This window comes from Gekko japonicus, unplaced genomic scaffold (assembly GCF_001447785.1).
Source record: "Gekko japonicus isolate JY-2015 unplaced genomic scaffold, Gekko_japonicus_V1.1 scaffold119, whole genome shotgun sequence".
Classification (NCBI taxonomy): Eukaryota; Metazoa; Chordata; class Lepidosauria; order Squamata; family Gekkonidae; genus Gekko; species Gekko japonicus.
Genome location: NW_015163606.1, coordinates 46,638 through 57,240, shown reverse-complemented (window position 1 = coordinate 57,240; position 10,603 = coordinate 46,638). Strand labels below are relative to the sequence as shown.

At 48.2% G+C, this 10,603-nt stretch overlaps 1 protein-coding gene across 1 annotated transcript in view; it reads right to left on the bottom strand.

Annotated features, from left to right (window-relative positions):
* Positions 1-5,311, bottom strand: part of RIMS2 (regulating synaptic membrane exocytosis 2) — a 611,329-nt gene extending 606,018 nt beyond the window's left edge. The window contains exon 1 of the mRNA XM_015407292.1: positions 5,145-5,311. Coding sequence (XP_015262778.1) covers positions 5,145-5,311 — 167 coding nt within the window. The remainder of the gene's footprint in view (positions 1-5,144) is intronic.
* Between the last annotated feature and the right edge of the window lie 5,292 nt (positions 5,312-10,603).

The following is a 10,603-nucleotide window of genomic DNA, read 5'->3' as shown; positions in this document are numbered from 1 at the left end:
CTACATTATCCTGTAGCTGTTCTTATATCCCAAGGGCCTTAACAAGTGGGGGGAAAGCAATATTCATACAGGTTCTCCCTAAGAGATACAGGTATGATATATTGGGCCTTTTAGGTTAAAATCCATACCATAAATTCAACTGGGAAAGAAAATAGAAGTCCCTATAGTTCCCTGTCCTATCAGCAGATAAACTGCAGCTCTCTGTAGCAACTGACACTTCCCATCCTTTTTAAGGACAATCCCACAAAAAAGCACATTACAATTATAGATTCTTGAGATTACAAAGGAAGAGAAGATTGTGATACAATGTTTAGTTTCTAAGAAGATACCCTTGATGTATAAAATCCATTAAAGTTAAGCTTGATAGAAAGACAAGTAATTAGTAACAATTACTGACATCGCACATGAAGTTAATAGTAATATCAGGTTCTCAGATGGTCACTACACAGGATATTTTTAAAGAGAGCATAATACTAAGGGCAGCAGAAGTATCTTGAAAAAACATTCTACAAAACTATGGAGGTCACTTCCCAGGAACATTGCATGATTTCACCCAGTGTTTTTGCAAGACATAACCTGTCAAAAGCAGGTACCTCTGCAAAATAACCATTTCATATGTCATCATCTTCTAGCAAATCCCAGCAGGAGTGGATGCTGACCTTATCAGTATGAACTCCTGCTGAGTCCAGCTCTGCATCACTTCTCTTTGTTTCTTCCAAATCAGAGCAGAAGGAAAGGACAGAGTGGGATATGCACACATACATATACAAATCCATGCATAATTTGCCCTGGGAAGAGGAACAAAGACGAAAAATTGATGTGACACCTGCTAGTGACACTGCTGAATGCTCCTAGTAGCCACCCCAATACCATAGTGACGGACTCATTAGACAACATAAATAAAATAGAAATGGCGTGAAGAAAAAACATCAGAGGTTAGTTAACTATCCAGCTGCTTTCTATTCACGTATTTTATACAGATTCTATATTGTATCATCACTTATAACAAGTAGCAGGTAAGTTTTGTCAAGAACTCTACAAGTGTTAGCTCAGTTTCCAGAACAAATCATCCTATACAGGGCTTTTTTTGTAGAAAAAGCCCAGCAGGAACTCATTAGCATAATACGCCACACCCAACAGCAGAAACTCATTCGCATCTTAGGTCACACGCCTGACAGCACAGCTCATTAGCACATTAGGCCGCACCCCCATGTTACCAGAAGTGTGGTTATCCAGCCACACCCACCTTTTGCTTGTTATTCTGTTTACCTTGTTTGTTGTCAAAACCCAGGGCTTTTTTTGTAGCAGGAACTTCTTTGCATGTTAGCCCACACACTCCTAATGTAGCCAGTCCTAATGAGTTCCTGTTGTTGGGTGTGGCCTATTATGCTAATGAGTTCCTGCTAGGCGTGGCCAATTTGGGAGCCAGCCGGAACTCCGTTCCTGTGCGTTCCTGCCCAAAAATAGCCCTGATCCTATATGAAAAAATAGCTTTGATTTCAGAAAACTTTTTGTCAGTAAATTAGAAATCAAGAAACCCAAGCTAACTGACCAGCACTTCCAATATTTCTTTAAACCACAGAAGTTACCTTTTCCTTCAAAAGGGTAAATAACTTCTCAGACTGGAAAGAACAACATTAAGATCACTTTTTATTAGACCAGAAAAAACAGCACTAAGATTACTTTCTAAAATTACTATTAAGAAAAAAGAAAATTAGCTAGATCTCCATTAAGCTACAGCAGCCTTTCTCAAGCACCAACATACTACACTAATATTTTAACACTAGAAACATGAAGAGTTTAAGTACCCATCCTTTCACAATAAGCAAAAGATTCACGTAGAGAGGGAACACCTGAGAAACTATTGAGAGATACCAAAAGGAAGGATCTTTCTCTATAAGAACCATACCTTGGATACAAAGGTACCATTTTGCCAACAATGGAGCCTTACTCCAGTGTAAGGGATCTTCTGCCAACATAAGGAGCCTTCTTCTAGTAGAATGCACCTGCTTGAGCAAAGCTACTTGCACCAGAAGAAAATTTCATGTGTTGGCATAAGACTCTGCCATCAGCAGAAATTGAACCACTGGATCTAGCCATATCATCCATAATTATGTGTCATAACAGAAAATAAAGGATCTCTGTGGCCAAAATTATCCCTTTGTCTGAACAAGGTCACAATGAGTGACACAGCATAAGCATCACTTGCATATCCAGCATATTGCACCAGCACAGCAACATGTGTTAGCATTACTCTGCCACCAGAAGGAGCATACTGGCATTGTCCAAGACTATTGTCATGCACAGAAAAAAGAGAGATAAGAAAGAGCAAGATGAGGGTGTGACTAAGAACAACGCAGCTATTACATCCCTTTAGTCCTTGAGCCACCATGGAACCACCTGTATCAGCACAACCATACAACTATGTTTTATAGTAAGGTGCTAGCCAGAATGACATTGCAAAGCATGAACACAGATACAGCATGACTGACATCCTAACTTGTCTCATACTTGCAGTTCCAACTACATCAGCACATGCCATCCTGCATAGTGTTTCATATGTACATACTGTCAGTATCCAGATGGCTGTCCAAGATCCCTTGTTAAGATCTCACAAGAAAACACACATTGACAAGCTATCTGCCTGATCTCATATCTGCTATAAAATGCTTATAAATGGCCATTAATCCATGTATAGTGTATCAGAGTCAAATTTTAGGAGGGACGGTCTTCCCTGTTCTCAAATTCAGCTGTCTTGGGGAGGTGTATCAGTATGAAACACATGTGAATTCATCTGAATTGTGCTAGTGAAATATCATGGCTTGCAATTAGATTCATGTCTTCTCTTGCAAATTTGCTTGTGCTCCAATTGTTGATAGGGTCCAAGGCTTTTTTACTTATTGACTATCTACTAGATTTTTATCCTACCCTTCCTCTAAGGAGCTCAGGGTGGTGTCCATGGATTTTCCTTCCCAATTTTTATGCTCACAACAACTCTATAAAATAGGTTAAGTTGAGCCAGTGTGACCCAAGAAGTCTCATGGTAAGGTGGGGATTTGAACACAGGTCTCCCAAATACAAATCTAATCATTTATCCCCCCCACCACCATAATCTTTGGTTTATGTATGCCCGAGTCACCCTTTAACAAACTACTAGTGAACAACCGTACATCTCTGTATTAGTAACTATGTGTTAGATCTCTCAGCCTTACTTTTAAAATATAGGGGAATACATTTGTGCCTATATCCTATGCTCACAGTTAAAAACAAAGGACATAATCAGAACTTTATTCTCAGCTTATGAAAATCAAAAACATGTCTTAATCAGAGACTGTGTACTATAGTACATCTAATAGCTACTTTTAAGTGTTAATACTTATTTTCAACTGTTGGCAATGTCACTTTTTGCTTGCTTAAAACAGAACTGAACGTTATTAATCGAATAGATTTACTGATACATTTTTAAAAATGCATACAGCAAGATGTAAAGGATAAAAGGAATACAAATCTCTGCAACTGGTGTAAATTACTTTAAATTATTAGTTGGAATTAAGAGTTGCAAATGGTAACCCCATTTTTCGTAATGTAATTACATTGGCTTTCTTCAATGCACTGACACATTTGATTATTTTTGTTTCACCTAAGAACAGTGAAGAACTTTATTCTCCTTGATGGGGAATTAAAAATTAACTGGAAACAGTAATTTATTTGTTCACTATCATGTTGCTAACAATACACTGATTTCAACACAAACTCTCAGCTGAGCCCAAAAATGAAGCTTTCAGCTGCAGATTTTGAATCAGCACTTCAACAAGACAATGGGTTAACATCACTATGATTGCCTAGTAATTTGCCTGGGTATTTTTAGCAGCATTTAAACTTACAAGCATTCATTTTGACAGGGACAAATTGTTACACCATGTCTACTGACTGTTTTGCAAAATTAACAGACAGCAGTACTGTAATATCTTTTCTCATGGAGCAACAAAGCATAATTTAGAGGTCAGTGTGGCCATTACATAAGAAAAAGCCACATTTTCATGTAAGATTCCATGATGGTTGAAAAACAGGGGACAGTCATAAATTGTACGTTCATAAATACAATCCCTTGGCTATTAATAAGTGGTGGTTCAAGGAAAAAATAAATTCTAAAACATATTGTGCAGATCATGGAAGTTAAGCCACCCTGGAAATCTCACAATCCAGAACACATATACAAAGGAAAAAAACCCACAGACACCGTGGAACCTCCTAACAACGGGACAAAAGGATAAGAACTGAACCCATTTGCAAAACGGAGGGAGGCAACGGAGCCCAGAGTGAAAGAGGAAACGTGAGGAGGAACACCAAATAATTCCTCCAGCGCTGCCTGGACAGCTCCCTGGTGCTGAAGTTACTGAGCGGCTGGGCCGATGTGTTTCTGTGGCGCCTCTTCCCAGCGCCTGGAAGGCCTGCGCCCTCCCCCGCTCGCCAGTGAGTGTCTAGAGAGGATCCCACAGGTGCAGGGACCAGAGAGCTCTTTGCCAGTCCGCCAAACCGGCAGTCAGGAGGGGATATGGGGGGGGGGGGAGGCTACACGTTGTCGAGAGGAAGATGGCGGGTCTCGCAAACCCATCGGGAGCCCGGCAGTCGGGAGCTGGGGGGCCTCGGCGATACAACTCCGCTCTGCCCGGGAGGGGCGAGAGGGTGCAGCAGGAGGCAACCAAGGCAGGGGGAGGCAGACAGGCAGGCGGCGGCGGCGTAAGGTCTTTTCGAGCCTGGCTGCTGCGAGACCCCCTTTCCCGGCCGCCGCCTCCCGTAGACCACCCTGCCTTGGCAACACACCGGGTTCCAACAGCACCTGTGCGGCCATATTGAGTGCCTGGCCCCAGTCCACGCCTCGGCGGCGAATAAGGAGCCCGAGAACGAGGGGAGGGGAGGGGAGGGAGCCGCCGGCTTCTTCTTCTTCCCCCCCCCCTTCCGCCCTTCCCTTCCCCGTCTCCAGCGAGCAGGGCCAGTCCAGGCAAAAGGCAGCCACGATGCCAGTGGCCTCCCCCAGCAAGGCACAGGGGGGGGGGAAGCAACGGTGGGGGGCACACGGCTTTTCCCAGAGCGCTGGGGGGAGGCGGCGGGGAGCGGGGGGAGGGAGGGGGAGCGGCCCTTACTTGAGCACGGACTGCTCCTTCTCCTCTTCCTTCTTCTGGCGATCCATGACGGCCTGGATGATTTTCCTCTCTTCCTCCGTGAGGTGGCTGAGGTCGGGCACCTCGGCCTGAGGTGGAGGAGGCTGAGGAGGAGCAGGGCCGCCCCGGGGCCCAGCGGGAGCCGACATGTTTGGTGGCTGGAGCTTCAGCAACACTCTGAGACGGGGGGACACGGGGCGAACTCAGGCGGCGGCGGTGGCGGCGGCGGCCGCCGAGAGCAATACATACAAATCAATACCCTCCGTGCTGTTGGTTTTTAATCCGTCGGCATCCCGATTAATGCCTCGGTTTGTGGTGGGGAGAAGTGAGGGGAGAAACGAGGAGTTCCCCCCCTCGACTGACAGGAGCCCCCCGTCACCTGCTTGCTTGCTGGGGAAGGGGGGAGGGAGGGGAGGGGAGTCAGACGGTAAGAACGGCTGGAGGGGAGACGCGGGGAGAGGAAGGGGGGGAGGAGGCGAGGGGGCTCACACCAGCCGAAGGCGCCCCCCGCTTGGCTGGCCCCAGGGCCGGAGGAGTCCTGGCGAGGCGGAAGGGCCGGGCGGTCGGGGCGCGGGCCGAGGGGGCGAAGAAGCGCCGCGGCGGCGGCGGCGTGTGCCGGAGGAATAACAGTGATGGCGGTGAGGCGAGAGCAGCCCGGCTGCCGGCCCCTCGAAGCGCGGGGCGGGAGAGGACCCCTGAGGGCGAGGGCGAGTCCCGGGCGCCAGCAGCTCCCGCCGGCTCATAATTCCGACCCGCTGTCCATGGAGGAGACCGTGGGGAGGAGCGGCTCCCTCCGGCGGCGTCCTTCTCTCCCACGACGGCCACTAGCGGCTGCCGCCTCAGCCACCCGCGCTCCGGCAAGGCCTCGCCGCCGCCGTCGCCGCCTCTCGTGGCCGCCTCGCTCGGCTGCTCTTCTCTCCGCCCCGCTGCTCTCGGCGAGCCGCCTAGCCCATCGCATCGCGGAATTTCCCAAAAATAAAAGAAAAAATTAAATATATGGCTATAAACGGCTGTCAAGCGGGAGTCAATCCCGGGAAAGGGATCCTCGTTCTCCTGCCCCGCTGCCGGTTCGCTCGCTTCCCCCCCCCCCTTCCTTCCTCCGACTCGGCAACGGAGCTTCTGCCTGAAGCGCGGGAACGGGGTTGGGGGGGACGAACGAGGGGAGGTGGAAAAGGGAAAGCCGCTTTCCCACAGCCTCTAGAGAAGGAGAGCGACCCGACGCGCGTCGACAACGAGGCAGGAGAGAGACAGGGTGTGAGAGGAAGAGCAGGCAAGCGGGGTGGGCTCGTTTATTTATTTATTTCATAATAAGCGCGTCGGGGGGGGAAGGGGGGGAAAGAGAGAAAATGGACGCGAGGCAAATCACGCGAGGCAAGAGAGGGCGGGGCCTTGCGTTGGGGACGCGCACGCGACGGAGGGAAAGGGGGCGGAGAGACGGTGACGGGCAACGGTCGGAGGCAACTGCTGCTTCGCTGCCGTTATTTCTAGTGAGGTGTGGGGGCGGGAAGAGACGAGGGGGGGAGGGGGAAGAGGCGGGCGGACCCAGAGAAGGGATTTAAGGGTTAAGGCGGTGCTGTGGAGAATCTGGAAGCGGAAGAAGCACAACCTCAGGAGCTACTGAAGTCGTTCGTTTCCAGCGCAATCCTAAGAACGTTTTCCTGGGACTGCGCCCCGATGAATAGGCCTGAGTAGGAGTCTGAGTGGACCCGTTTAGGATTGTTTTCTGCGGGTCCTGGAAGTGCTGAAGCCCCAGTCAGGACACATACCCAAGAGGACCTACCCAGGATTAGTTAGATTCGAGTCCAGTGGCACCTTAGAGACTAAGAACACACCCTGAAACTGTTGTCGGTCTCTAAGGTGCCATTGGACTCGAATGTAAGTGTTCTACTGCAGACCAACAGGGCTACCCTCTGGAGGTCGATTAAGATGGGTAGCCCTGTTAGTCGGTCTGTAGTAGTCGAAAGAGCAAGAGTCCAGTAGCACCTTAAAGGCTAATAAAATACATGGCAGGGTTTAAGCTTTCGTGAGTCACTGCTCCCGTCTTCAGATACCTTGAAAGGTGAGCAGTGACTCATGAATTTGATTCTAGTGTGTGATTCTAGTGTTTATTTATTTAATTCAATTTTTATACCACCCTCCCCACAGGACTCAGGACAGTGTACGATAGATGAAACAACCATATTCATACTAATTTTTTGTTAAAACATTAAAATTACAATAAAATTATAGTAATCAGTTTATGGTGTGAAATTAGCAACTGAAGTCAGCTCTACAGGATTAGGTAGTGTATTGTTGCAGAAAGTTTCACCTGTTGCATTTTATTCCCAAAGCATTGCTCAGATAGAAGTGTTATGAATAGCGTTTGGATCCACAAGATTCCATTTCTTTATTGACCACAGATCACCGAAAGCAGTTCCAGAAAACCTTTGTATATGAATCCAAGAATCTAGAGTTGATTACTAATATTACAGAATATTGATTACAACCAAGGGTTGGATCCCAAGGTAAATTTGTGCTAAACAGTTTTCACTGACTTCCCTCCTCCACTGCAGATGCTCAGTTTGCCCCTCGTGTCATCCTGACTGGGTCCCTTATCCCCCAGTAACATCATTTCAGGAAGCATTTCAGGCTGCAGCTGGAGGTGAGAAAGTCCCTCTGCTGATGGGAATGCCCAGTGGAAATTGTTGCTAGATCCAACCCCGGGCAGTTAACAGTTGTTGATGCTTTGTACATGATATGTATGTGTGACGACCCCTTTACTAGGGAGGTCTGGTTTTACTTTAAAGTGTCCCTTTTAGTTTATTTTTCTTTGGGTATCCGGCTGCCACCAGGAATTTTAAGGCTTTCCAACCTCTTACTATAATATATATTTCTATCACTGGGTAGGTGTACCATGGGTCTAGGCATTCATGAAGGTCTATGTGGTCTGAGGAAGGATTATTTGCTGAGCTGGTATACTTGAAGAAAATAGAATTTATTTAAAGAAAGCATCAACACGAGGGCAAACAATGTAAACAGAACTGGGAATGATTTGAACCATGGCTTGGTGTCTCTCACAAGCCTCTCTCCACTGACAGGGATATTTCATAGGCAACTTTGTAACACTTTTCACAGTACTTTTTCCTAGACTCTCAGCTTGTAATTTTCTCCTATAACACAGACTTAAATGTCACTCTTTTCACACACAGGGCTGAGTCTCCTTCAACTCAGAGACAGAACTTAACTGACTTCTGCTTCTCTCACAGAAATCTCAGGACCAACCCCTATCAACTGCTTTTACCCAGCACTCTCTGCTGACTAACTAACTGACTGTTTAACTGTCAAAACTCTAACAGTCGCTCCTGATAGACATTCAAATCATCCACACAGCATCCATTCCAAAACCCCTCCCCCTCTCTGTCACTCACCAATCACATCATTTGCCTGAGTCCAGCATTCTAGATCATCATCACACAGCAATATAAACCAAACTTTTAAAGACACACACACAAATAAACATGAAATCGTTACAGTATGGAACAAGGAAAACAAATATGTTCCAAGAAAGCTGATGTTGCTGTACACTTCATGATGTCTTATTTGCCCTTCTTAGAATGAAACTGAAGAAGTTTCAAACAGCTAGATTTGACTAAAAAGCTATTTTATGGGGGTGGACTGTGCCTGTTAAAACTACAGATACATCCACAGCAGCACAAGCCGCTGTCAGTGGGAGACAGTTGTGGCAGGCCTCTTCCACCTGAGGCTTCAGGCATGGGACTGGCATGGGCCCCTGTGGGTGCTGGCAGATCCGAGGCTTCAGGTCATTCCCCAAACAGCCGTCAACTGCACTGGGGGGGGGAACAGCAGAGATCTACTGGGTCTGAGCCCAGACCTGCTCTCTTGGACTCGCTTACCTGTAAATATGGGAGATGGAAGGGCCTTGGGGAAGGGCCCCATTGCCAGTCTCAGAAAGAAGGGGGAAACTGTTGTGGCAGGCCTCTCCTGCCTGAGGCTTCAGGCATCAGAAACTGGCATGGGCCTCTGTTGGTGCTGCCAGACCTGAGGCTTTGGGTCATTTCCACAGCCAGCCCCTGACTGCACTGGAAAACCCCAGCAGAGCTCTACTGGGTCCAAGCAGCCATGAGGAGATGGCAGCAGGTGGCCTGCCCCATACAGACTGGAAGGCTTCCAGGCCTACAGGGAGCAAGAGGATTGGAGCTGGTCAGATCCCCCCCCTCCCGCAGGTGGGCTATACTAAGACAGGAGGATCAGCATCACTCTGAGCCAGTACAGTCTACACAAATTTGCATAGCCCTGCCTGGAGTGAGAGGAGGCATGACCTAACCAGTTTCGATTACTTCGCCTCATTGAAGAGAAGAAACCTTCAAGTAAGTTCCAATGTTTTGTTTCTGCAAATGCAAGGGAAAAAACAGGTTGCTTACCTGTGACTGGTGATCTTCGATTGGTCATCTGTGCATTCACACCCATGGGATCTTGTGCGCACGCGCTGGATCGATCGGTGCTGTAGCAAGCTCTTTTAATGGATTTTCGCCCCCAGACCTCGGGCATGCGCAGGAACCCCACTGCTCATGCCCAGAGGGGTGGGCGCAGACATCCCGCCAGTTCCTTCAAATCGCCGCAAATCAACCCCTATTGAAAATGTAGAAGCTGACAGCAGCGGGGAAGGAGGGCGGGTGGTGTGAATGCACAGATGACCACTCGAAGATCACCAGTCACAGGTAAGCAACCTGTTTATCTTCGACGTGGTCTCTGTGCTTCACACCCATGGGAGATTAGCGAGCAGTGGCCTACCTGGAGGAGGGAGCTGGCAGGTCCTTTACTGCATAGCCGAAGACAAAATGTGACATCCCATGTTGGTATTGGTGTTCTTACGGACGTCTAGGGCGTAGTGCCTGATGAAGGTGTAGGCGTGGCCCATGTAGCGGCTTTGCAGATGTCCGTCGGGAATTCCCTGGAGGAAGGCAGTGGAAGTCACAACAGCTCTAGTAGAATGAGCCCTGATAGGGCTGTTTGGCGATTAGGTAGCAGAGATGGATGAGCCCCGCAATCCACTTTGACAGGCGCTGAGCCGTGATGCGAGTCCCCAGCCTTGCTGGTGCGTAAGAGATTAACAGTTGGGAGTCACATCTCGTTGGGCGGGTTCTGTTGAGGTAGAACAGTAGTGCCCTTTTGACATCCAAGGTATGTAACAGTCTGTCCTCTGGGGATTTCGGAACTGGGAAGAAATCCGGAAGGAAGACCTCTGCCTGTAGGTGGAACTCTGACACTACCTTTGGCAGGAACGAGATGTCAGGGACGAGGCGGACGCTGTCTGGCAAGAATGACAAATAAGGCGTGTCATGCCGGAAAGCCAGTATTTCTCCAACTCGCCTTGCAGAGGTGATGGCCACCAGAAAGGCCGTCTTCCAAGACAGGAATTTCATATCGCAAGTTGCGAGTGG